Genomic DNA, 27822 nt, shown 5'->3' with positions numbered 1-27822 from the left:
GAAGGCCGAGGCGGCGGCGCCATGTTTGCGGGGCACCAGGCCCGGAGAACAGGCGACCGGGAGAATAGTGAGGGGGGACAGGGCGTGAGCGGCGGAGGGCCAAGAACAGGAAAGGATACACATTGAGACGCTGTCCCATGTCCTGGATGAGGTTGGCCGCCTGCTGGCGGTATGAGAGCTCTTTATCCGCCTCCATTCCGCAGCGGCGGCTCGGCGTGTTCTCCAGCTGTTCCCGAGTAAAGAACCAGCGAGAAGAAGCTCCACGGCCCGACGCCATGACACTTCCTCCTCCGCCCGCTCCCTCACCCACCCCCCTCCCCTCCCGGCTCGCGGACTCCCCGCCAAGGCCGCGCGACCCCGCCCCAGTCCGCTCGCCGTAGAACACGCACCGCCCCTTTTTACTCTTGTCGCTGCCCGTGCGCGTGCGCGGGGCCGCCCTGCCGCCGCGCCCTAGTCTTTTGCTTTCTTTTTCCTGCCCCGGGCCTCGCTCTTACGCACGGGACCACAATGCCCCGCGCCGCTTGTCATTTGGAGGCGCCTGGAGGTGGGGGTCTGCTCGGAAGGAAAAGGTCGGCGCGAGGGACGCTGGGTCTAGGATTGGCTGGGTGAAGGGGCGGGGAGGAGAGGAGGGAAGGGGCTGGCCAGAGGTCGCGTAGAGAGGGAAGCGGGCGGGCGGTTGTGCCGTGAGGCCTGGGCGTGGACTTTGAAGTCCCGGTGGCGTCTCGGGCTGGGAGTCTGGTGGCGTTCGAAAGGGAGAAAAGCCGTACCCTTCTCCAGGCGCACGCGGCAACTTCCACTTTCTTCGTTTTGGTCTGCGCCGTCTCGTAGGCATTTCCCCGAGTTGGAAAAGTGTCCACGACGGAAAAGCCTCTGCTTTCGGGCTTCTCTGCGGAGGACGCACCTGGGAAGAGTGCATGAGTAACAGCGCTCCACCTGTGTGTTGTGCTTGAGTGCTTTTTTTCCCCCTATGTTGTCCACAGCCACTTAGACCGTGGGGTTTATTTTTGAGATTTCCGGGCCAAAGGGTATCCAGTTAGAAAGTGTAAGAGCTGAATTTTTAAACGAGATTTCGGTAGCGTGTTTTTAAACCACGCTGTGATTGAAAACAAAGTAAAAGGAGAAACAGTACAAGGTAAAATTTTTGCTTAGTGGTTAAGACTAACACCACATGTATCAATTGATTAATCTCTTCCGCCTTTGTAAGAGACTACTGCAGTAGAGTTTCCGCGAATAGATAGGTCTCCGACTCTGAGCCATTGCATATTGGCCTGTGAATAAAATTTATCTTCTAAATTGTAACTATTTGGGGGCACCTGGGTGGCCCAGTCTTTGAGCATTGGGCTCTTGATTTCAGCTCAGGTCATGATCCTGAGGTTCTTGAGATGGAACCTCACCTTGGGCTCTGTGCTGACAGTGTAGAGCCTGCTTGGGATTTTCTCACTCCCTCTGCCTCCTCCCCACTCGCGTGTGCTCTCTTGCTCCCATAAATAAATAAATAACTTTATTTGGCAAAGACTACAGAGAACAGGCAGAAGTATTTCTAAAAAGCAACCGATAATGCTTTTAAGTGAGTTTCTTATTAATGCTCCAGGCCTTTGTCCTCGTTTGGGGGCTTAGCCTATGTGCAGTGTATTGCCGTATTTTGGCTTTGGCTGTATCGGTTACATATTCAATATAGAGCTATTGATTTGGTTGCAGTAGGCAGTTTGTAACAGTTGTCTGCATAACTTTATTTCTTACCTACATTGCTTGCTTCACATCTGTCCCTGCTTTGAGAAGTTCTGGGATAGATTGATTTAAAGCACCATTTATAAGGTGCTTACCCCCAACACTCGTTATGATACAAACTCAAACTAAGAGTATAAGAGAACTTCTCAACTTGTTGAAGAAAATTTGTAAAAACACTCCTGTTAGTATCATAATTAATGGTGAGAAACTAGAAGCTTTCCTGCTAAGGCAAAGATGTCCCCTCTCATCACACCTTTCAAAATTGTACTGGAAATCCTTGCTAATACAGTAAGAAAGGTAAGTAAAAAGTGAACAGATTGAGAAGGAAAAAAAAATATGTTGAGGGATAGCATACTTTTTTGTAGGAAATTTCAAAGTATTGAAAAAAAATGGAACAAGTGATTATTGCAAGATTTTAAGATACAAAGTTATTACCCAGGAGTCATTTGCTTTCCTATATACCAGCAATGTCCAATTGGTATTTGAAATTTAAAGCACAATACCATTTATAAAAATAGGTATGAATCTAAAATATGTTACAGGATCTATGTGTAGAACTGCAAAACTCTAAGGCAATCAAAGAAGATATAAAAAGAATATTTTGGGTTTATGGATTGGAAGACACTATCATTTGATGTCAATTCTTCCCAACTTGATCTATAGATTCAGTGCAATCTCAATCAAAATTTTAGCAAGTTATTTTGTAGATATCAACAAATTGATTCTGCAGTTTATACAGAAAGGCAAAAGACTGTCCAAAACCAGCACAATCTGAAGAAGTTGGACTGACGCTACCTGATCTCAAAGCTACAGTAAGACAGCATATATTGGCAAAAGAATAGATCAATGAAACAGGATAGAGAACCCAGAAATAGACTCACAAAAATGGTCAACTGATTTTTGAAAAAGGAGCAAAAGCAATATAATTGGGAAAAGATAGTCTTTTCAACAAATGATGCTAGAAAAACTGGATATTCATATGCAAAAAAAAAAAAAGCTACACACAGACCTCACACTGTTCACAATAATTAATTCTAAATAGATCATATCCCTAAATGTAAAATGCAAAACTATAAAGCTTCTAGAAGATGGCACAAGAGAAGACTAGGTGACCTTTTTTTTGTTTGGCAATTGTTTTCACATACAACACCAAAAGCATGATCCATGAAAGAAAAGATTAACTTGGATTTCACTAGAATTAAAGACCTTTGCTCTGCAAATGATCCCGCAAAGAAAGTAAAAATATGAAAAAATCTGCAAACATGTATCTGATAAAATACTTATATCCAAAATATAAAAGAACTCTTAGAATTCAACAGTAAGACATCCCAATTTTTAAAAAATTGAAACATAATTAACATATATCGGTTTTAGGCATAGAATATGTAGATTCAACAATTCTATACATTACTCAATGCTCACTGCAATATGTTTTTTTCATCTGTTACCGTATGTTATTGCAATATTATTCACTATATTTCCTATGCTGTACTCTATCTCACTGACTTATTTTATAACTGGAAAATTGTATCTCTTAATCCCCTTTATATATTTCACCCATCCCCCTACCAACCTCCCCTCTGGAAACCACCAGTTTGTTCTCTGTATTTAAGAGTTTTGTTTGTTTTTTTAGATTCCAAATATGAGTGAAATTGTATTTGTCTTTCTCAGTCTATTTCACTTAGCATAACACCCTTTATGTCCATCTCTGTTGTTGCAAATGGCAAGGTCTCACTCTTTTTTATGGCTGAGTAATATATCATTGTGTGTGTGTGCACACACACTTGATGTCTTTATTCATCCATAGATGCGTGATTGGATTGCTTCCATATCTTGGCTATTGTAAATAATGCTGCAATTAACATAGGGGTGCATGTATCTTTTCAAATTAGTGTTTTCATTTTCTTTGGGTAAATACCTAGTAGTGGAATTACTAGATCATGGGGTACTTTTATTTTTAACTTTTTAAAAATGTTTTATTTATTTTTGAGAGAGAGAGAGAGAGAGAGCATGGACAGGGGAGGGAGCAGAGAGAGAGGGAGACACAGAATCTGAAACAGGCTCCAGGTTCTGAGCTGTCAGCAAGGAGCCCAACGGGAGGCTCTAACTCACAAACTGTGAGATCATAACCTTAGCTGAAGTCGGATGCTTACCAACTCAGCCACCCAGGTGCCCCATCTAACTTTTTTTTTTTTTTTTAAGTTTAGCTTGAGAGAGAGGGTGCATGCAGGGGAGGGGCAGAGAGAGAGCGAGAGAGAGAGACTACCAAGCAGGCTCCTCACTGTCAGCATGGAGCCCTGAAGGTCTTGAACTCACAAACCATGAGATCATGACCTGAGCCAAAATCAAGAGTTGGATGCTCAAATGACTGAGCCACCCAGGCACCCTCTATTTTTTAGCTTTTTTTTTTAATTTTATTTTTAATTTTTTTAAATTTATGTCCAAATTAGTTAGCATACAGTGCAACAATGATTTCAGCAGTAGATTCCTTGTGCCCCTTACCCATTTAGCCCATCCCCCCTCTCACAACCCCTCCAGTAACCCTCAGTTTGTTCTCCATATTTATAAGTCTCTTCTGTTTTGTCCTTCTCCCTGTTTTTATATTATTTTTGTTTCCCTTATTTGCATCTGTCTTGTCTCTTAAAGTCCTCATATGAGTGAAGTCATATGATTTTTGTCTTTCTCTGACTAATTTCACTTAGCATAATACCCTCCAGTTCCATCCACGTAGTTACAAATGGCAAGATTTCATTCTTTTTGATTGCCGAGTTACACTCCATTTTATGTATATACCACATCTTCTTTATCCATTTATCCATCGATGGACATTTGGGCTCTTTCCATACTTTGGCTATTGTTGATAGTGCGGCTATAAACATGGGGGTGCATGTGTCCCTTTGAAACAGCACACCTGTATCCCTTGGATAAATGCCTAGTGGTGCAATTTCTGGGTCGTAGGGTAGTTCTGTTTTTAGTTTTTTGGGGAACTGCCATACTGTTTTCCAGAGTGGCTGCACCAGCTTGCATTCCCATATTTTTAGCTTTTTGAGGAACCTCCGTACCATTTTCCACAGTGTCTGTACCAGTTTACATGCCCACCAATACTACATAAGGGTACCTTTTTCTCCACATCCTCACCAACACTTGTTCTTTCTTTTTTTTTTTTTAATTATTTTTTATTTTTAGAGAGAGCACATGTGCAAGGAGGGGAGAGGCAGAGAAAGGGAGAGAGAATCCTAAGCAGGCTCTTTGCTGATAGTGCAGAACCTAATGCGGGGCTTGATCTCATGAACCGTGAGATCATGACCTGAGATGAAATAAAAAGTTGGATGCAACAGAGCCATCCAGACACCCCTATTTCTTGTGGTTTTAATTTTAGCCATTATGACAGGTATGAGTTGATGTCTCATTGTGGCTTTGGTTTGTATTTTCTTGATGATTAGTGATGTTGAGCATCTTTTCATGTGTCTGTTGGCCATCTGTCTTTTTTGGAAAAATGACTATTTAGGTCCTTTGCCCATTTTTAATTTTTTTTAATGTTTTTATTTATTCTCGAGACAGAGACAGAGCATGAGCAGGGGAGGGGCAGAGAGAGAGGGAGACACAGAATCTGAAGCAGACTCCAGGCTCTGAGCTGTCAACACAGATCCCAACGCGGGGCTTGAACTCACGGACTGTGAGATCATGACTTGAGCTGAAGTCAGACACTTAACTGACTGAGCCATCCAGGAGCCCCTTAGCATTTAAAAAAATTTTTTTTAATGTTTTTTCCTTTGGCTATTTTTAATTGGAATTTCATTATTATTATTATTATATTATTATTATTATTATTTGTGTAAACTTGTATAAGTTCTTCATTTATTTTGGATATTAACCCCTTATTGGATATATCATTTGCAAATATCTTCATTTTGTTTTTTTGGTGGTTTCCTTCACAATGCAAAAGCTTTTTATTTTGATGTGGTCCCAGTAGTTTATTTTTGCTTTTGTTTCCTCTACCTGAGAAGACATACATACAAAGATATTGCTGAGATTGATGTCCAAGAGATTAGTGCCTATATTTTCTTCTAGGAGTTTTATGATCTCGGATCTTGAATCCAGTTTGAGTTCACTTTTGTGTCTGGTGTGAGAAAGTTGTCCACTTTCATTCTTTGGCATGTAGCTGTCCAGTTTCCCCAGAACTGTTTATTGAAGAGATTGTCTTTTCCTCATTGTATATTTTTGCCTCATGCCTTGTAAGCATGAGTTTATTTCTGGGTTCTATTCTGTTCCATTGATCTATGTGTCCATTTTTTATACTGTTTTGATTACTACAGCTTTGTAGTATATCTTGAAATTTGGGATTGTGATACCTCCAGCAAGTTTGGCTGCCCATTGCTTGAAAAGCCATTACTCAAGAGCAAATTTTTTCGTTTGTTTTTTTAAAAGTTTATTGATTTGGGGCGCCTGGGTGGTGCAGTCAGTTGAGCATCCGACTTCAGCCAGGTCACGATCTCGTGGTCCGTGAGTTCGAGCCCCGCGTCAGGCTCTGGGCTGATGGCTCAGAGCCTGGAGCCTGTTTCCGATTCTGTGTCTCCCTCTCTCTCTGCCCCTCCCCCGTTCATGCTCTGTCTCTCTCTGTCCCAAAAATAAATAAACGTTGAAAAAAAATTAAAAAAAAAAGTTTATTGATTTATTTTGAGAGAGAGAGAGCGCATGTGCATGACCAGGGGAGGAGCAGAGAGAGAGAGGGAGAGAGAGAATCTCAAGCACTCTCCCCACTGTCAATGCAGCTCTGGTCATAGGGCTGGATCCCGTGAACTGTGAGATCATTACCTGAGCTGAAATCAAGAGTTGGACACTCAACTGATTGAGCCACTCAGGTGCCACTCAGGAGACAAATTTTGATTAGAAAGGAATTTGAGCTTTAATCTGAAGGCTGGCAACCTGAGGAGAAGGTGAACTCTTGTCCAAAAGCTGACTCCGAGGGGCCTCTGGGTGGCTCAGTTGGTTAAGTGTCCAACTTCGGCTCAGGTCATCATCTCATGGTCAGTGAGATCGAGCCCTGCGTTGGGCTCTGTGTTGACAGTGTGGAGCCTGCTTGGGATTCTCTGTCTTCCTCTCTCTGCCCCTCCCCCACTCACACTCTATCTCTCCCTCTCAAAATTAATAAATCTTTATTTTATTTTTTAAATGTTTATTTTTTGAGAGCGTGCACATGCAAGAGATAGAGATAGATAGAGTGAGTGGGGGAGGGGCAGAGAGAAAATCTGAAGCAGGCTCCCGGCTCTGAGCTGTCAGCACAGAGCCTGACACAAGGACCACAAACCATGAGATCGTGACTTAACCAACTGAGCCACCCAAGCACCCCACAAAATAAAACTTTAAATTAAAAAAAACAAAACAAAAGCCAACTCCGAGGTTTCTGCCTGGTGCAGGAGTTTTTAAAGAGGTTTAGGGTGGTTATTCAGCAAACAGAGTGCAGTGGCCTGCAACCTTTCTTGATTATGTGAAGACTTGATGCCAGCTACAAAAATTATCTCAGTGTTTGTGGGTTGTGCAACAGTCTGGTTCTTGTTTCATGATATGCAGTAGTACTCTGTTCTTTCTGCAGAGAAGGGCTGGGTTTACAGATAACAATGAGAGGTCAGTAAAATCATTTGTGTGGCCTAAAAAAAGAAAAACATTTTGCTAAAAAAATTTTAGGCTAATGAGAAAGCCTAGGTGGCTTCAAACAGAATTGCTGCCTTCTGTGACCTGGGAAAGTTCTGGTCCTTATTCCTCAAGATCAGTGGTCTGCAAATCTCAAAAGAAAGTAAATTAGTTCTGTTACAGATCAAGGGACTCAGGTCAGCAAGTAAGGAATGTTTTATCTTGAGGCAAGTTAACACATAAGATCATCTGGAGTGCTGTTACCTTTGATGGGGATTGCATTAAATCTATAGATTGCTTTGGGTAGTATGCACATTTTAACAATGTTGATTCTTCGAATCTATCAGTATGTAATAGCTTTCCTTTTGTTTGCGTCAGTGTTTTGTAGTTTTCACAGTGCAGGTCTTTTACCTCTTGGTTAAGTTTATTCTTGGATATTTTATTTTTTATCAGTTTCTAATAGTTTTTTTGGTGGAGTCTTTAGGGTTTTCTATATATAAGATCTGCAAATAGTGAGTTTTACTTCTTCCTTACCAATTTGCATGGCTTTTACTTCTTTTTGTTTGAGCTGTGGCTAGGAGGTATGTTTCCTCTAAACCCACTTAGTTGAGAGGAAAACATCCCACTTTTAAACTGGGTAAAAGATCTGAACCCACATCTCACAAAGAAGATATACAGATGGCAAATAAGCATATGAAAAGATTTTCAACATTTTTATGTCATAAGGGTGTTCTTAGTAGTAGTTTATCACTGCAAAAGAGTGGAAGCATGACTGTCCTTGAATTGAATTGCAATGTAATACCGTTCAGCTAGTAAAAGGAAGAAGGCATCCAAGTGTTGAAAGGGAAACAAAACAAAACTGTCAGCTAAGAATGCCTGGCAAAGTTGTCCTTTAGAATTGAAAGATGAAGAATTTTCCGGACAAAGACAATCTCAAGGAGCTCCTCACCACTAGACTGGCCTTACACGAAATGTTAAAGGGACTTCTTTAAGCTGAAATTAAAGGGTACTAATTAGTAACAAGAAAACATATGAAAATATAAATCTCACCGATAAAGGTAAGTATGTAGTAAAAATCATAATAATCTAATGTTGCAAAGGTGTTGGGTTAATCACTTCTAAATCTTGTGTGAAGGTTAAAAGAAAAGCATTATTAACTGTAACTATAATAATTTGTTAATGGATACATAAGATAAAAAGATGTAAACTGTGGTATGAAAGACATAAAATGTGGGGGCTGAGTTTAATTGTAGAGCTTTAGAATGCATCCAAACTTAAGTTATCAACGAAGATAGACTGTTATAAAAAGAAGGCAGCTTAAATGTGGAATGGTCACCAAGGTATTCAGTAGAAAAAGCAAGCAAGATGCCACTGTCTGGGTAAAATGAACAAAGGAATCTGCATATGTAAGTACTTGTGTTGTCCTAGATGATCTCTGCAAGAATATTCAAAAGAACAGTTAAAATGGGTTCCTTTTAGGATAGGTTGAATTTGATCTTTTTGAGCTCTTCTAATATATTCATGTATTGACTTTTCAAAAAACTTAAAAATTACATGCCAATACTGAACTCTTGGTTTTCTGAACTAATGGAAGGGAAAAGAACTATGAATGAATACAAGGCAAGAGGGTAATTTTGAAAAATTATATTTGGTTTTTAGAATTCAGCCAGAGGTACATGAACCACAGATGTTCATCACCACTCCAAGACCAAGTTCATTTTCAGCAGCCCAGATGAGACCACCATAAATGAAGTAAGTAGAATAAGGCTACCCTGGTATCATTCTGCTCAATCTCCATAACTAGCTTTACACATTTTGCTCAGTATTTTAAATTAAAAGAGCTTCTGGTAAAGGTAAATTATAGACTGGAACTGTTTTCCAGAATAGGTAAGTTCTCATTCAGTTTGAAACCCCTGTTCTTATAGTTTTGCCCCTTTGTCTATTTCCCATCCTCCAACTCTGAACAAGCCTTTCTATTCTTAGAGACTCAGCCCAACTTCTATGCACATCTGCTCCAGTTTGAATCCAAATGAATTTTTCTTACTGAAACTTCTATAACTCCTAATATATTGTGTAGTAATTATTCCATGAACATGTGTCTTGCCTCTTTAATTGGACTATAAACTCTCTAGGGATTATGGGATATATTATATATATATGTATGTATGTATATATGTGTATATATATGTATGTATATATATATGTGTGTGTGTACATATCACTTATTTTTTTGGACTCTAAAGCATTCCCAGTCCAGTTGTGGACCAATGGAAGGTATTAAAAGTGAATGAAAACAGGTTATTTGGGCCCCATTCACATATACTTGCTCAAAGTGGAGAACCTACCTCAGCCCTCCAGGATGGTTTTGGTCTTTCTCCATATAAATCATGAATGACATTTGGTTTTTATTTCTGCCATTAATTTAAAAAGCGCAGGGAAAATCATTTTTGATTTGCACATGAAATAATATATTGCTTTTCAGAATGAAAACAAATTCTGTGACTCATTTTTTGTTATGAATAATTTAGAACATTTGTGTATATCCTATTTCTGGATAAAATAGTTCAAAATAAGATTTTAGTAATGCACGTGTGATACATATTTAAAAACAAAAATAAAATATCTTCTTGAATGTTTGTCTTTGTAGTAAATGCAAGTCATTCAAATTGTTTTCTCTCAAGACCCAAAAATGCTAGGGCATTGCCAGCTTTGAGTCTATCCTGCAAAAGAAAAAAAAGTTTTATTTTATTTTATTTTGTTTTGTTTTTGAGTGGGGGGGGCAGAGAGAGAGAGAGAGAGAGAGAGAGAGAGAGAGAGAGAGAGAATCTTAAGCAGGCTCCACACTCAGCCAGAAGCCCAGTGTGGGCCTCAATCCCATGACCCTGGGATCATGACCTGCGCTGAAGTCAAGAGTGGGATGCTCAACCAACTGAGCCACCCAGGTGCCCCAAGGTTTTTTTTTTAAAGCTTTAAAGCATTATTTAATGGTTGTTTTAAAATACTTATTGAGTGTCTTTATCAGGTTTTTAAAAGATGAATTTCCCAATGTGAGAGAAAAATATTAGCGAGTTAAACAATGAATCTCTTGTTTCAAAACCCCTGTTTTGCCCCACTATTTGAAATCTGTTTCAAACTTGGTCATGGGAACAAAGGAGAATTATAAGGGGGGAGAGCTCTCTTAGGAAAAAACGCCTTTCTTTGGAAACCTCTGCAGGACCCTCTAGTGGGTTTCAAGGACTATTTAGAGGCAAATACAGTTGACCCTTGAACAACAGGAGTTTGAGTTGTGTAAGTTCACTTACATTTGGATTTTTTTGAATAAATATATTGGAAAAATTTTTTGAGATTTGTGACAATTTGGAAAAACTCGCAAACTGTGTAACCTAAAAGTAGTGAAAAGTTTTTAAAAAGTTAGGTGTTATTGTAACATTACGGTGTATAATACATGTAATATACAAAATATGTGTTAATTGACTATGTTATTGGTAAGGCTTGTGGTCAACAGCAGGCTATTTGTAGTTATGTTTTTGGGGGGTCAAAGGTGATACATGAATTTCGATGTAGGAGTTAGCATCCCTAACGCAGTGTTGTTCAAAGGTCAACCGCATAGAGAAAAGGTACACTGTAGGTCTGTGGGACAGGAGAGCTGGAAACAGTGCCCAGAAATCTTGTAGCCATCCTCCAGTTTCTAGGCATATGTGTTATCCCTTCACATGGCCCTGAATAAAAGGTAAGCTCTTTTGGTGCAAGAAAAGTGACAGATGAAGCACCTCAGCATATGGTACAAGTATGTATATTTATAGATTTCAGATGAGAAAAGGACTCTGATATTTTTCTTCACTTTCTTCCCAGTTATAGACTAGGTCAGCTCCACAAAGAAACTCCTGTGACTTAAGGGGTAACTTTTGAGACACCCTAATTGATATATGTCCAGCTTGCAAAGGGCAGGCAAGAATGGAAGGAAATGTATGGAGTTATGTAACATTTGTGGATATTAATGCATCTCAGTGTATCTTAACAGCTTCAGGGTTCTCAAACAGCCTTGGAGAGTGGGTGATTTGAGCAGACACCTCTTATTCAGGGTTCTTCCTTGATCCACACTTGGACCATTCCCTCTAAAGAAAGCTTTTAGAAGTGACTCCTGCTGCTCTGAGAAACTGTGTGCTTTACCTTTACAAATAGGTTGGTACCAACTACCGTTTGAAGAAGATACATTCTGGCGTGTTGGATTTGGGATTGGGTCCATGTGCTGTAATCCAACGGTTAATATTGCCTTTGGTAAATCACCCAGCATCCAAATCTTGTTTTCCTCCTCTGCATCTGCATGCTGGAATGCAACTACCTGTCTACCTCCCAGTGTTGTTATGGTCATCAAATGGGTTTGTTTATTTCATTTAAAAAATGTTTTAGTGAGATTTACCTTCATATGGCTCAAAATTCGAAAGATACAAAATGGATGCTTCCTTTCACTACTGCCACCCAACCAGTACTTTTTCTTCCCAGAGTTGTTAGTTTCTTGTCTGTTTTTCCCAAACGTATTTATGCATATATAAGCAAATACTTGTATTTAGGTATATAGGTTTTTTCATAAATGGTTAGTATATTATACACAAATGGAAGTACACAATATGTGTTGTTTTGTACCTTGCTTTTTAAACTTAATATATCTTGGAAATTGATTTTTAATTTTTTTATACATTCCATTGTATGGATATATTATTGTTTATTCCCCTATAGATTCTTTTCAGTCTTTTATTGTAAACAGTGTTACAGTGAGCAGTCTTTTAAGGAATGTCATGAATTTGTGACAGTGTAAAATTTTCATGCAAGAGTTTTTAAAAACTTTGACCTTAAAAGTCATAAGCATGGGGGCGCCTGGGTGGCTCAGTTGGTTAAGTGACTGACTCTTGATTTTGGCTTAGGTCATGATCTTGAACCCATGGTGGGTTCCATGCTAACAGTGCAGAGCCTGCTTGAGATTCTCTCCACTCTGTCTGCCCCTACCCCTGCTCATACTTTCTCTCTCAAAATAAATAAAGAAATATTAAAAAACATCATAGCACATAAAATTAAAAAACTAGAGGTATAAAATAATAGTAGTTATTATTCCATTAAAGTTTTGTAAGTTCTTTTTTTTTTTTTTTAACTTTTTTTGAGAGAGTGAGAGAGCACAAGCAGGGGAGAGGTAGAGAGAGAAGGAGACAGAATCCCACGCAGTCTCCACACTGTCAGTGCAGAGCCAGGTGTGGGGCTTGAACCCACGAACTGTGAGATCATGACCTGAGCCAAAATCAAGAGTCAGATGCTTAACAGATTGAGCCACCCAGGCGCCCCTCCATTAAAGTTTTAATCGGGATACTTAGGATAATTTGATTTCAGTTTAATTTTGGTTACCTTTATAGAAAGTTTTTCATTTTCAATGTTTGTTGCAAAAAGAAAAATAAAAAAAAAAACCTTACTGCATACAGCTTCCTACTTTATTTGTTTATTTATTTTTAAGCTAACTTAAATGTTTATTCTGAGAGAGAGAGTGGATGTGCATGAGTCGGGGAGGGGCAGAGAGAGAGGGAGAGCGAGAATCCCAAGCAGGCTCCACGCTGTCAGCATAGAGCCCAATGTGGGGCTCAGACCCACCAGGCGCGAGATCATGAGCTAAGCCAAAATCAAGAGTTAGACACTTAGCCAACTGAGCCACTTAGGCACCGTGCTTCCTACTTTAAGTAAGTGAATATTTGACAATCCAAGACTTTCAGTGCTTTACGATGGGTAAGTGGCAAAGGGGAAACTTTCTGTAGAAAGCAGTCTGAAGTTTCCCAGTTAATAATTGTCCCTATGTCTTCATCTTTGGCCACCCTTGACCCCAGTTGTGATTAATGGTGAGGCCCTTAGGAAGAACTTGTTCTGTTGAGGGGTAGGGATGAGGAAGGGAAGAGGATGACAAAGGAGAGGGGATCTGGGGACACAGCGTCTCATTATAAACTCATCTGACTTCATAAGCCTAAAGGGCAGAATAGGCAGTGGCAACATTATAGCACATTTTAGTATCATTTACCCACCTTAAAAGTCAAATGCCGAAAGAAGAAAATTGTTACTTGAGAGTTCTGGTTCTTTGAGTTCTGTTAATCAAGACTTTAGTCTTAAGATCCAAATAATGGGAATCATTACAATTTTTGAGATTGGTAGATTTGTTACAGAAATATTAAAGGAAAAATTTAGGCATTTTTCTTATTCATCTAACATGTAAACATAAATGTATTATTGTGATATGCTTCTTGACAGTTTTCTTTCTCTGCTTTATGAATTTAGTTGTACTAGGTTGGCTTTCAGCTTTTTAAAAAAGTAGTTAAAAAAATTTGAATTCCAGTTAGTTAACGTACACTGTTGTATTAGTTTCAGGTGTATAATATAGCGATTCAGTAGTTTTACTTGGTCCTCATCAAGATGTTGTACTCTTAATCCCCTTTACCTGTTTTGCCCATCCCCCAACCTACCTCACTGTGGTAACCATCTGTTTGTTCTCTATAGTTAAGAGTCTGTTTTTTGGTTTGTTTCTTTTTTTTCTGCTTTGTTCATTTGTTTTGTTACTTAAATTCCATATATGACTAAATATCATATGGTGTTTGTCTTTGACTGACTCATTTCATTTAGCATTATATTCTAACTCCATCCATGTTATTGCAAAAGGCAAGATTTCATTCTTTTTTTATGGCTGAGTAATATATGTGTGTGTGTGTGTGTGTGTGTGTGTGTGTGTGTGTACACACACATATATAAACCACATCTTCCTTTGCTCTTTAATAGTTTTGCTATTTCCAGTAATAGTTCTAGGAATATTAGGTGTAATGTTTCCCTTGTTCTTTGTTGTCACGTATCAAAGCACATACTCTGAAACCAAAGAATTAGAGCAGGAAAACTCAGGAAGAAGACCATGAAGTAAAAGGCATATACCTTTGTTTCTGCATCAAATTCTTCTATGGACTCTATTAATTTTCCAGGTTCCAGCTCCCCTAGTGGAAAGGGGTAATCAGTTCCCAAAATGACTTTATCCTGAAAAAAATTTTTTATAGAGCATCAAAGAACCTCCTCTAAATACAATTATATTAACTTATTACAAGCACTCCTATGGTAAAATAACAAATTCCTTCCAGTTAATAGAAACAAACTGATCTAAAATGTTAAAGATTTAATGAATTCAAAACATATTCTGACATTTTCTCCAGCAGGTGTCGCTATTGGGTTTCTTGAAGTTGCAAATCAACCTCCATCCTCCCTTTTTAAAATAACTGAATATATAATTCTCAAATATAAGAAGCAAGTATTTATTCAATAAAGCATGCTGATATCTTTAGATAAAATAAGGATTCTGTATTTCTTAGAATGACATGTTGCAATTGATCCTATATATATATATATATATATATATATATATATATATGGGATATCCTATATCCCATATATATATGGGATATATCCCATATATATATCCCATATGTATATATTTTAAAGACTTTATTTTTAAGTAATCTCTACACTCATTGTGGGGCTTGAACTCACAACCCTGAGACCAAGAGTTGCATGCTCCATGGACAGAACTAGCCAGGCACCCCTGGTCCCATGATTTTTGAAAACATACTAGAGTTAGAAGGGAGAAAATAAAAAACAACTGGATAAAAAGTAAAGACAAACAAAAACCAATGCCCAAATAATTCCTATCTCTATAAACTGAACCATTGTCTGTTTTTTTTTTAATGATGTAGCTTGAATCTCTATTTGATACTTTGTACAACAAAGTACAAAGACTTGTCCATCTACAAATATATAAAGTGGTATGTCAAGCAATGTGTTAGAATCTAGATTATCTTGGCCAACAAACAGAAACGTTCTCTGTCTTCAGAGAACTTGTAATTCGGTAAAAAAGAGTGACATTAAATCAATAATGGAAGTCTATTAAAATAAAATAAGAAAAACACATTTTCAACCAGAAATTTTACTTCTAGAAATGTGTTCCACTAATACACTTGTAATGGAAATATATATGAGAAAATTAATTGCAACATTATTTGTAGCATCAAAAGACTAGCAAACTAAATTATAGTGTATCTAAGAAATAAAGAGGAATGAGGAATACTTACCTATGTTGAAATGGAATAATCACTGAGTTATATTGTAAGGTAGAATGATGTTGAAGTTAAATTGTAAAGAGAAAAAAGTCTAGGACAATGTGTCTGCTATGCTCATATTTCTGTTTTTAATAAGGAATATATAGATACGCAAATGAATGTTTGTATGTATGCAGTCTATTTAAGGAATTGTACCCAAGAAACAAGTAACATTAGTTGCCTCTGGAAAAGAACATTAGGGTTTGGGGATGGAGCAGATCCCTTCGCCCCCTTTTGGAATGTAATTAGGTTAATACAAATATACCTTTTAAAAATATATAATTCAGTGGGTTTTAATATATTTTTGAATTTGTGTAATCATTTCCATCATCTAATTCCAGAACATTTTTATCATACCAAATTTAATCCCATACCTGTTAGCAGGCACTTCCCATTCCCTCTTTCTTCCCTTCCTAGGGTAAACTAATTTACCCTAGGAATTGCCTGCTCTGGAATTTTATGTAAACAGAATAATGTATTATGTTGCCATCTTTTGTTTAGTGTACTGTTTTCAAGGTCATCCATGTTGTAGCCTAAATCAGTACTTCTTTCCTTTTTATGTGGAATAATATTCCATTGTATAGATGTACCATGTTTTATTTATCTGCTTACCAGATAATGAACATTGGGTTGTTTCTACTTTTTGGCTATTATGATAATGCTGCTCTGAATACTTTTTAAAAAAAATTTTATTTATTTTGAAAGTGAGAGAAAGCATGAGTGGAGGAGGGGCAGAAAGCGAGCAGGTGAGAGAGAATCCCAAGCAGGCTCTGTGCTGTGTGCAGATTTCATGACTGAGAGATCATGACCTGAATAGAAATCAAGAGCCAGATGCTTAACTGGCCGAACCACCCAGGCACCCCTCCTCTGAACATTTTTGTGCAAGTTTTTACATCAACATGCTTTCATTTCTCCTAGATATACACTTATCAGTGGGGTTGCTGGGTCATGTGGTAAGTCCATGTTTAACATTTTGAGGAGCTACTTTTCACAGTGGATGCAGCATTCTGCATTCTGACCAGGAATGTCTGAGGATTCTAATTTCTCCAAGTCCTCATCAACACTTGCTGTTGTCTGTCTTTTTAATTATAGCCATCATAGATATAAAATAATATCTCACTGTGGTTTTAATTTACATTTCTCTAATGAATAATTATCTTGAACATCTTTTCATGTGTTCATTGGCCATTTTATGTCATTGGAGAGATATCTATTCAGAACATTGTGTCTATTCAAGCCCATTTATTTTTTTATAGTTGAGTTGTAAGAGTTTTAAAATATTTTCTGAATGTTAGAGGTTTATCAGATATATATCTACAGATATTTTGTTAATTCTGTGGGTTATCTTTTCATTTTACTAGAAGTATATATGAAGTACAAAAGTTTTTAATTTTGATGAAGTCTAATTTATCTAAAAACTTTGGTTCCTTATGCTTTTGGTGTCGTATTTAAGAAACTATTGTCTAATCCAAGGTCACAAAGATTTACAACTATATTTTCTTCTAAGTGTTTGTAGTTTTCATTTGTCCATTTAGGTCTCTGATCTATTGGGGTTCATTTTTATGTGGGGTATAAATAAGCGGTACAACTTAATTTTTATTTTTGTTTTTTTGCATGTGGATACCCAGTTATTTTCCTGCTATAAGTTGAAAAGACTATTCTTTCCTCATTTAATTCCATTGGCACCTCTGTTCAAAATCAGTTGATCTTTATGTCTGCCCTATGCTAGTACTACACAGTTTTGACTACTGTAGCTGTGTAAAAAGTTGTGAAATTAGAAGTGTGAGTCCTTCAACTTTGTTCTTCTTTTTACATTGGTTTTGGCTATTTTGGGTCTGTTGCTTTTATATATGAATTTTAGGATCAGCTTGTCAATTCTGCAACAGAAAAAAAAGGCACCTGGATTTTTGATAGGGATTGCATTGAATCTGTAGGTCAATGTGGGGACTATTGCCATTTCATGCCACTCCACTGATATGGAGTTTTCCAATCAGTGAACATGAGATGTCTTTCTTTTAAGTTTTTATTTAAATTCCAGTTAGTTAACACACAGTGTAATATTAGTTTCAGGTGTCCAGTATAGTGATTTAACATTTCCATGCATCACCCACTGCTCATCACAACAAGTTCACTCTTTAATGAACATGGGATGGCTTTTCATATTTTTTAATGTTTATTTTTTAGAGAGAGAGAGAAGAGAGAGAGAAAGTGAGTGAGCAGAGGAGAGGCAAAGAGAGAGGGAGACACAGAATCTGAAGCAGGCTCCAGGCTCTGAGCTGTCAGCACAGAACCAGATGTAGGGTTCAAACTCATGAACTGCGAGATCATGACATGAGCCAAAGTCAGTCGCTTAACTGACTGAGCCACCCAGGCACCCTGGAATGTCTTTTCATTTATGTAGGTCTTTAATTTTCTTTAGCAATGTTTTATAGTTTAGTGCCCAAGTCTTGCACTTCTTTAGTTGGATTTATTCCTACGTATTTCATTCTTTTGAATGCTATTATAGATGAAATTTATAATATGGATTATTTTTATGGATTTTTCATTGCTAGTATATAGAAATATGATTAAGTTTTATATGTTTATTTTGTTACCTACAGTCTTGCCGAATCTGTTTATTAGCCCTAATGGTTTATTTGTAGATTCTTTAGAATTTTCTTTTTTTTTTTTAATTTTTTAATGTTTATTTATTTTGGAGAGAGAGAGACAGAGTGTGAGTGGGGAAGGGGCAGAGAGAGAGAGAGAGAGAGAGAGGGAGACAAAGAACCAGATGCAGGCTCCAGGCTCCATGCTGTCAGCACAGAGCCTGACCCGGGACTCAAACTCACCAGCCATGAGATCATGGCCTGAACAAAAGTCAAACGCTCAACTGACTGAGCCACCCAGGTGCCCCCCATTTCTTTTTTTAATTTTGTAATATTTATTTATTTTGGGAGAGAGAGAGACAGTGTGTGAGCAGGGGAAGGGCAGAGAGAGAGCATAGGATTTTCTATGTATAAGGTCATGTCATCTGAAATATTTATGCTTCTTCCCTCCCAATCTGGATGCCTTTTATTTATTTTCCTTCCCTAATTTCCCTGGCCAGAATCTCCAGTGCATCATTAAATAGAAGTGGTGAGAGCAGAACCTTTCAGTTCACCATTAAGTGTGTTAATGTTAGTTAGTTGCGGATTTTTAATAGATGCTCTTTATCAGGTTGAGGAAGCTCTCTTCTTCTAGTTGTTGAGTGTTTTTATCATTAAAGGCTGTTGGATCTTGCTTAGTACTTTTCCTGCGTATATTGAGATGATTTTGTAGTTTTTGTTCTTTATTAATATGCTATTGATTGGTGTGTGTGTGTGTGTGTGTGTGTGTGTGTGTGTGTCTGTTGAAAAACCTTGTGTTCCTGGGATAAATCCCAGTAGGTCATAGTGTATAATTCTTTTTATCTGTTGCTAGATTGAGTTTAATAAATATCATTGAGGAAATTTGCATCTGTATTCATAAAGGATATTAGCCTGTAGTTTTCTTGTGATTACTTGGTCTGGTTTTGGTATCAGTGTGATGCTGGCTTCATAGAATAAGTTAGGAAGTGTTTCCTTCATTTGTATTTTTTCAAACGATTTGTGATGGATTGAAGTGGTTGTAATTCTTTTTAAATTTTTCGGTAAAATTCACCAGTGAAGCCATCTGGTCCTGGGCTTTTCTTTGTGAGACATTTTAAAATTACGAGTTTAACCTCTTTACTTGTTACGGGTCTATTCAGATGTCCTTTTTCTTCTTGAGTCAGTTTCTGTCATCTTTCTAGGAATTTCTCCATTTCATTTAGGTTATCTGATTTGTTAGCATATATTTGCTCATAGTTTTTTCCTATAATTCTTTTTATTTCTGTAAGATCTGTAGTAATGGCCTCTCTTTCATGTCCAATTTTAAGGTTATTTTTAAGTCTTTTTTTTTTTTTTTCAGTTTATTCATTTTTGAGAGAGAGAACAGGGGAGTGTCAGAGAGAGTGGAAGAGAGAAAACCCATGCAGGCTTCACTGTCAGTGCAGAGCTTGATGTGGGGCTCGAACTCATGAACTATGAGATCATGACCTGAGCCAAAATCAAGTGTCAGATGCTCAACCGACTGAGCTACGCAAACACCCTCATTACAGCCTTTCTAGGAGAAGGATCCCATCATTGTCCCCTGTGGGAGGCCGGGCCCCGGTGCCAGGCTGAGACCGGGTCGAGCAACGGCTCCCTGTTGACTCAGCCAACCCGGTGGTTCCCCCTCCCATTCCCCCACTTTCAAGGGCATACGAAAGCCTTGTCAAGGCTGAGAAAGTTAATTCCTGAAGCCTGTGGTCTGCAGGTGTTGGCAGTAATGTTACCCCCCTTTTTTCTACCCCCGGCCAAATAGAAACAAACATGGGGACTGTGTTTTGCTAGCAATCTATCAGCAAGGTCTTGTGACCCGTTCAGAAAGTTCACAAGGTACACAGAACTAAATGTTTTGGCTGGCAGTGATCATGTGAAACCTGTTTATTCTTAGAATGACCTGATCCATAAGAGTCTTACATTATAAAAGATTGTGTACAGCAACAATAAAGCCGTTACTTGGGCCATCAGCCCAGGGGACCCTCCTGTTCCCAAACTATCTTCTCTTCTCTCTTTTTTTCTTACATTCCCCTACCCTCAGGACCCTGATCTCGGTGTTTGTTGCGCCGGTCGCAACAGTCCCCATTCAACAGACGAGGAAACAGAGATGAAAACTAACTTGCTTAGAGTTGCACAGCTAGTATGTGGTAGAGCCAGGCTTGTGTCTCCATTTCTTCCACTCAGCTAAGAAGTGAGATAGAAATTATCTCTAGCTCTGAGCCAAAGGCCTGGTACAGAGTAGATGTTTATTGAATTAAATTGGACCACTACTATAATTTTATAACTGATTCCGGTCTCATCCATTTTAATCAATATCTAACACTGGAGAGAGTGCTGATTTGAATATAAATCTGATCATGCCATATCCCTGCTCAAGCTCTTTCAATAATTTCCTCTTGTCCAGAAGGTGCAACCCAAATTACTTAGCAAGGAACAAAATGCCCCCAGTAAATGTGAGAAAAAAAGTTGTCCCAAATCTAAACTGGGGCAGAGCTTTGTGGCCTGATATGGCTATCTATTCTGCCTGGTGAATAATGAGCATTCTTTTTTTAAAAATTGAGGCATAATTGATGTATAACATTATGTTAGTTTCAGCTGTCTTGCATAATGGTTCGATACTTGCATATATTATGAAAACGATCACCGCAATAAGTTTAGTTAACATTTGTCACCAAACATAGATTAGCATTCTTGATAAAATACTTGGGTAATTTTTTTTGGTAGACTTTAATGAGTTTAAGAGCTCCTAGGACATACCCTACATTGACTATTAGTCTTCAAACTAGAGTAAGAATTGTAACCAATAATGTAAACAGGCTAATTGTCCTTAACTAGATAGTTATCTTCTTTCTTAAAATCCAGCCTAAAAATAACTAACCATCTTTTCCCCTATAAAATATCTCTGCCAGGATTCTTTGAATTGGACTTTTCAGAAAGCCTGTTTTTGAAACTGTTTGAAATAAAACTCTGACATGCATATAATCAATCTGAGAGTGGCTTTGCGTGTTGAAGGAGTGAATACTTGAATGTATGAAAGAGGGAAGTTTGATTGTTACTAGGCCTGAAATATTAAATATATTTTAAGTTTGTTTACTTATTTTGAGAGAGAGAGAGAGAGAGAGAGAGAGAGAGAGAGAGAGCGCAAGCATGAGTGTGGTAGGGGCAGAGAGAGAGAATCCCAAGCAATCTTCTCACTGCCAGTGCAGAGCCTGATGTGGGCCTCAGACTCACAACCCATGAGATAATGACCTGTGCTGAAATCAAGAATCAGATGTTTAACTGACTGAGCCACCCAGGTGCCCCTTAAATATATTTGAATATGCTAAATTTGACCTCTTGTAAGAATAAACGACACTTTACCAGAAAAAAAAAAAAAAGATTTTCCTAGGTTTTATGAATACATTTACATGAAATAATATGGGAAAGTGTATAAGAAAGTTAGAGGAAGGCCATGATGGACTAACAACTCTATTTCTAGATTCTTGTATTCATTACTGTGAAAAACCAAGCAAATACACCTGCTGATGGAAGCCCTAAAGACCCGAAGTTATGTCTACTCACATCTGTGCCAACAGCTGATCTCCTTCTGCACTGCCTGTTTTATATTCACTGGAGCTTCATTTGTCCTTATTTCTGCTCCTCTTGCTAAAGCTGTTTACAATTCTAAAACACAACATAATTTTAAAAAGTCCCATGCTATATTACATTTGTTAACTACATTACATGAAATTGAAATTTAGAAATTTATTTTGCTTTCTAGTCAAGAATTCTTCCATTTTCAGTATTATGGCCTTCCTGGATACAAATACATTTGGTGGTGGGGGGAGGGGGGGTTGTCCCATTTTAATATGGAGAGAGCAAAGAATTTTAAAGCAGAAATAAAAACCACTTCTCTGCATTTTAATCCTTCTTGGTTAGGATACTTCCCTGCTCTCCTAGCTAACTTGATTATGTATGCCTTTTGCCAAACTCCAAACTCATGGTTTGGCAGTATTCAATTATTATTTAGTAGCTATTGACCACAGTTCCTCTCTATAGGAGGTTAATTACCCACTTATGATAATCTGGTTTGTTAATTTTTCATGCCCTTTATCTGTACAACTTTTATTGATACTGTCTGGTAAATTTTCAACCATTTCTAACTTGGTAGGAATTTCATAAGGGAGAATGAAGTGGGCATAGAAGAACTGGAAATGAAGTTCTAATTAATGGAATTTCTTGTTCAGAGGAAGAAGAGAGAGTTGCAGGGAAGAGGTGGGAAGAAGAAATTCCTCAGTGTAGTCCTGAATGATGAAGATCACATATTCTATTGCTTAATAGCAACCTCCACTTGATAGATGCTTAATAAATACTTCTTGAGTTAAAAATACTTTTTATATTGCTATTTTTACCACCTGTTATCTCATAACTACAAATTGATTGTATTTTAGAGGGATTACCTGGAGAATCCTGGTTAAGGAGGCATAAAGTATGGACTTGGATGACTGTTGCCCCATTTCCAAGCTCTTGGGGAAACCCAAGCTCCATGAAATCTCAGGTTCCTAAGTAACATACCAGATTCTGACTTCCCCAAAGCTAGAACCTTCTTCTGTCTTCTTGGTCTAGGATTCTGTTCCCCTGGGATCCACCATGCTCATGAACCAATTTTTAAGGATATCTGTGCTAATGTAACATTTGACAACATCTACATTTTAGAGGACTTTTCTAAGGAGTCTGTAAACCCAAAGGAATAATTCTAATGGTGGGCCTTTTAGTTACCACGGCTGCTTCTTCTGGGATCCTGAAATTATACTGTCTACATAGACAATGGCTTTCTTTATTAGGCAATGGATAATCCTGATTGATTTCTCAGCACCAACACTACCCCAACATACGTTTCCCTCCTGAAAGCTGGTAACACACATTCCCTATGAGGTCAAAAACTTACTGAGAGGATAGTAGTAATGATTAATATTCCTGCCAGGGAAAAGAAATAAACTGCTCACCTGCTGGGATGTACTAACTTCTCACATTTTCAGGGAATGCTGCAAACACTGAAAGATGTGGCTTGCTAAATAAATTCAAACAGTAGAAGAGAGTTCATTTGTCTTCTAGATAAGGAACAATTAGCTATCATCTCATTAGCCTATTCCATTAGTAGCATATGCAGTAAATACAACATAACTCTATTATAATGTAGCTTATTACAAAAATTCTACCTTACCAAGGATTCAGTTTCCCTGAGACATAATTTCCTAGAGGAGGAGCCTGGTTAATTTAATCAATGCAAAGTAAGATTAGCCTTATATCTGCAAAACCATTATACAAACTCAGTTAAACAGACATTAACTTAACACCTCCTATTGGTAAAGCACTAGAGTAGGTGATACAAACTGCTGACATTTGTATAGTCTTTTGGCATAGTATTGGCTCCTCGCATCAACTCTGCATGGTTTTATCATTTCCATTTTACATTTGAGGAACCTGAGGGTGAGAGGGATAAATGACTTAATATGAAATGTCACCTGAGCATCAGAGGAGAGGAAGAGGGTGGTGGAATAGGAGGATACTAGGCTTGCCTTATCCCATGAACACAGCTAGATAACTGTTAAATCATACTAAATACCCCAGAAATTGACCTGAAAACTGACAGAACAAACCCCACAATTAAAGGGAAAGAAGAGCCACCCTGAAGAAGATAAGAAGTGAGGAGATGTGGGTTAGGGGAGAAGCAGTTCATGGCTGCTGTGGAGGGGAGGGAGCTGCTGTCATGGAGATGGGAGAGAGAGAGGAGCACACAGGGGAACACACAAAGAGAATGTTACCCCAAAACCATTGGCTTGGAAAATGAGAGGGACTGAATTTTATGAGTTCAACAACAATCAAGGCTTAAAGCCTGGAGTTTTAAAGGTCAAAAGCCTTGGCTGGGATAGAGCTGGGAGAGCACTGTACTGCTCCTGGAGAGAAGTCAGGCAAACAACCCAGGGGCAGACAGCATGGAAGCAGTGATCTGAAGAGCTCCAGGGACACACAGAGGGGAGGTTATTTGCTCTTCTTGGAGCACATCCGTGAGAGGCAGTGTTCATGGAGACACCTTTCCGGGAACAAAGGAGCAAGCCCATGCCATTTTCCTCCCTTGCCCCTCAGCATAAGCACAGAGCCATCTGTGGGAAGCAGCACAGTGCAGACACTGGCTGCCTAACTTGCTTACACCAAGCCCCACTCCCACACACTCTGGAAGAACCACCCTTCTTAGTCAATGCTTGCCTCAGTCACAGCATAGTGGCTCCTCCTTCATAAGACCAGCACAAACTCCAGCCTATACCACATCTCCCAACCAGAGAGTTTTGCATGGCTTCAGTTCTAGTGGAGGTGGTTAACAGATTTCATTTCACAAGCAGGCCAGAGAACACGTAGCTAAAACTTGCCACATTCCGGTCAGGGACCAAACACTGCCCACAGCTGGCAAGTAGAACCTCTGCAGATGGCTGGCATGAAGGATAGAGCAGCCATAACACAATAGCAAAGTGCATGTAGCACACACCAGAGACACTCCCTGAAGTGCCAGGCTCTGGGCACTACATGACCTCTTTTTCATAAGCTATTACTTTTAGGAGCAGTAGACATAACTGGCTTTTCTAACAGAGAGGAGGCAGAGACTTAGACAAAATGTGAAGATGGAGGAATGTATCACAAATGAAAGAACAAGATAAGGCCACAGCTAGAGATCTAAGTGAAACATATATAAGTAACATGCCTGAAGGACAATTTGAAGCAATGATCATAAGGATACTTACTGGGTTTGAGAAAAGAAGACATTAGTGAGACCCTTGCCACAGAGATAAGAGTTAAAAAAGAATCAGAGATCAAGAGAGCAGTAAATAAGATTAGAAACACACTTAACACAGTGAACAGCAGACTGGAAGAAGCAGAGGAACAAATTAATGACCTAGAAGACAAAGTGTTGGGAAGCAATGGAGCTGAACAAAAGAAAGAACTATGCAAAAATGAAAATATACTTAGGGAACTCAGTGACTCCTTCAAATGTAATAACATTCATATTGTAGGAGTCCCAGAAGAAGAGAGAAAAGGGGGCAGATAATTTATCTGAAGAAATAATAGCTGAAAATTTCCCTAATCTGAGGAAGGAAGCAGACCTTCAGATCCAGAAAGCAGAGAGAACTCCCAATAAAATCAACAAAACCAGGGGCACCTGGGTGGCTCAGTCAGCATCTGACTTTGGCTCAGGTCATGATCTCCCGATTCATGAGTTCAAGCCCTGCATTAGGCTTTCTGCTGTCAGTGCAGAGCCTGCTTCAGATCCTCTGTCTCCTCTCTCTCTCTGTCCCTCCCCTGCTCATGTGCTCACTCTCTCTCTCTCTCTCTCTCTCTCTCTCAAAAAATAAACATTAAAAAAAAACAACAACAAAACCAGGCCAACACCGAGACATATAATTAAATTTGCACAATATAGTGATAAAGAAAAAAAAATCTTAAAGACAAAAGAAGTCATTAACTTACAAGGGAAGACCCATAAGGCTAGCTGGAGATTTCTCAACAGAACCTTGGCAAGCCAGAAGGGAGTGGCATGATATATTCAAAGTGCTGAATGAGAAAAATCTGCCACCAGGAATACTCTATCCAACAAGGTTATAATTCAGAATAGAAGAAGAGATAGTTTCCTAGATGAATAAAAACTAAAGGACTTCATGACCCTAAACCAGCCTTGCAAGAAATATTAAAGGGGATTCTTTGAGTGGGAAGGAGAAACCAAAAGTGATAAAGGCAGGAAACACAAGGCAGGAAAAATGAGTATTTCTGTAAAAATCAGTCAAGGAACTCAAATGCACAAAAAGGATATAATATTTAATAACACATATCTGAAATAGGAGGAGGTTCAAACTTAAGCAACCATCAACTTAATATAGACTGCTATTTCAGAAGAGGTTATATACACCCTAATGGTAACCATATATGAAAACCACTAAAAATCATGCAAAGAATAAGGAGAAAGAAATTCAGATATATTAGTAAAGAAAATCAGCAAATCATGAAAGAGAGGAAGACATGAAAGGATCAGAGAAAATCTCCAGAAACAGCCACAAAATAAACAATAAAATGGCAGTAAATAATATCTATCAATAATTACTTTGAATGTAAATGGACTAAATGCATAGGGTGTCAGAATGGATAAAAAAACAAGACCCATCTATATGCTGCCTTGAGACTCATTTTGGACCTAATGACAACTGCAGATTGAAAGTGAGAGGATGGAGAAACATTTACCATGCAAATGGATGTCAAAGGAAAGCCATAGTACCCATATTTATATTGGAGAAACTAGACTTCAAAACAAAGACTGTAACAAGAGACAAAGAAGGGCATTATAAAATAATGAAAGAGACAATCCAACAAGAAGATAGAACAATTGTAAATACTTATGCACCCAAATATGGGACATGATAATGGGGCCACCAATTATATAAAACAATAACAAACATAAAGGAGCTAATTGATAATAAATAGTAGTGGATTTTAACACACCACTTAAGCCAATGGACAGTTCATCTAAACAGAAAGTCAACACATAAACAATGGCTTTGGATGACACATTGGACGAGGTGAACTTATCAGATATATTCAGAATATTCCATCTTTGAACAGCAGAATACACATTCTTTTAAAAAATGGTTCTTTTTTTTTTAAGTTTATTTATTTTGAGAGAGAGGAAGAGAGAGAAAATCCCAAGCAGCTCCACACTGTCAGTGTAGAGCCTGATGCAGGGCTCGAACTTATAAACTATGAGATCATGACCTCCACCAAAATAAAGAGTCAGACACTTAACTGACTGAGCCACCCAGGTGACCCAGAATACACATTCTTTTCAAGTGCAAGTGGAACATTCTCTAGAATAGATCACATATTAGGTCACAAAACAGGACTCAACAAATACAAAAAGACTGAAGTCATACCATGCATCTTTTCTAAGTACAATGCTATGAAACTAGAAGTCAACCCCAAGAAGAAATCTGGAAAAAACATAAATACATGGAGGTAAAACATCATGGTAATAAACAATGGATGGATCAGCTAGGAAATCAAAGAAGAAATTAAGAAATACATGAAACCAAAGAAAATGAAAACATCAAAAGCTTTGGGATGCAGCAAAAGCTGTCCTAAGGTGGAAGTATAGAGTAACACAGGCCTACCTCAAGAAGCAAGAAAAATCTCAAACAACCTAATCTTACACCTAGAGGGGCTAGAAAAAGAACAAAAAATGAATCCTAAAGCCAGCAGAAGGAAAGATTAGAGCAGAAATAAATGAAATAGAAACCTAAAAAAGCTATAGAACAGGTCAATGAAACCAGGAGCTGGTTCTTTGAAAAAAAAAATCAATAAAATCAATAAACTTCTAACCAGACTTATCAAAAAAAAAAAAAAAAAGTGAGTGAGAGAAAAAGAGAAAGGACCAAATAAATAAAATCACAAATAAGAGGAGAAATAACAACCAACACCACAGAAATACAAACAATTATAATTCATAATATTATGAAAAACTATATGCTAACAAACTGGACAACCTAGAAGAAATGGATAAATTCTTAAAAACATATAACTTACCAAAAGTTAAATAGGAAGAAATAGAAAACCTGAACAGACTGATAACCAGCAAAGAAATGGAATCAGTAATCAAAAGACTCTCAAAG

The 27822-nt window shown here is 38.1% G+C and overlaps 2 protein-coding genes and 1 long non-coding RNA gene across 6 annotated transcripts in view; 1 reads left to right on the top strand and 2 right to left on the bottom strand.

The window, feature by feature from the left end:
- CCNT2 (cyclin T2) overlaps positions 1-365 on the bottom strand; it is a 39310-nt gene extending 38945 nt beyond the window's left edge. The window contains exon 1 of one of the 3 annotated variants that reach the window (XR_006296351.1): positions 120-296. Coding sequence is in view for 2 of the 3 variants with exons in the window: in XM_043573268.1 (XP_043429203.1) it covers positions 120-277 (158 nt within the window). In the remaining variant the exon portion in view is untranslated. Of the gene's footprint in view, positions 1-119 lie in introns of all 3 variants that reach the window. The other 2 variants (XM_043573268.1, XM_043573267.1) reach the window with 2 other exon arrangements.
- On the top strand, positions 290-9642 carry LOC122479358. Its single transcript, XR_006296352.1, has 2 exons — positions 290-569; positions 9019-9642. It is a non-coding gene; the product is annotated as an uncharacterized LOC122479358 (long non-coding RNA).
- Positions 8989-27822, bottom strand: part of ACMSD (aminocarboxymuconate semialdehyde decarboxylase) — a 54870-nt gene continuing 36036 nt past the window's right edge. For both annotated transcript variants that reach the window (XM_043573272.1, XM_043573273.1), the window contains 2 exons: positions 14308-14406; positions 8989-10079 (listed from right to left, as the gene is read on the bottom strand). In XM_043573272.1, coding sequence (XP_043429207.1) covers positions 10017-10079; positions 14308-14406 — 162 coding nt within the window. In that variant the 3' untranslated portion in view covers positions 8989-10016. The remainder of the gene's footprint in view (positions 10080-14307; positions 14407-27822) is intronic.

Source organism: Prionailurus bengalensis, chromosome C1, assembly GCF_016509475.1.
Source record: "Prionailurus bengalensis isolate Pbe53 chromosome C1, Fcat_Pben_1.1_paternal_pri, whole genome shotgun sequence".
NCBI classification, from domain to species: Eukaryota; Metazoa; Chordata; class Mammalia; order Carnivora; family Felidae; genus Prionailurus; species Prionailurus bengalensis.
The sequence above is the reverse complement of the archived record's forward strand: the minus strand, read 5'-3'. Positions and strand labels throughout refer to the sequence as shown.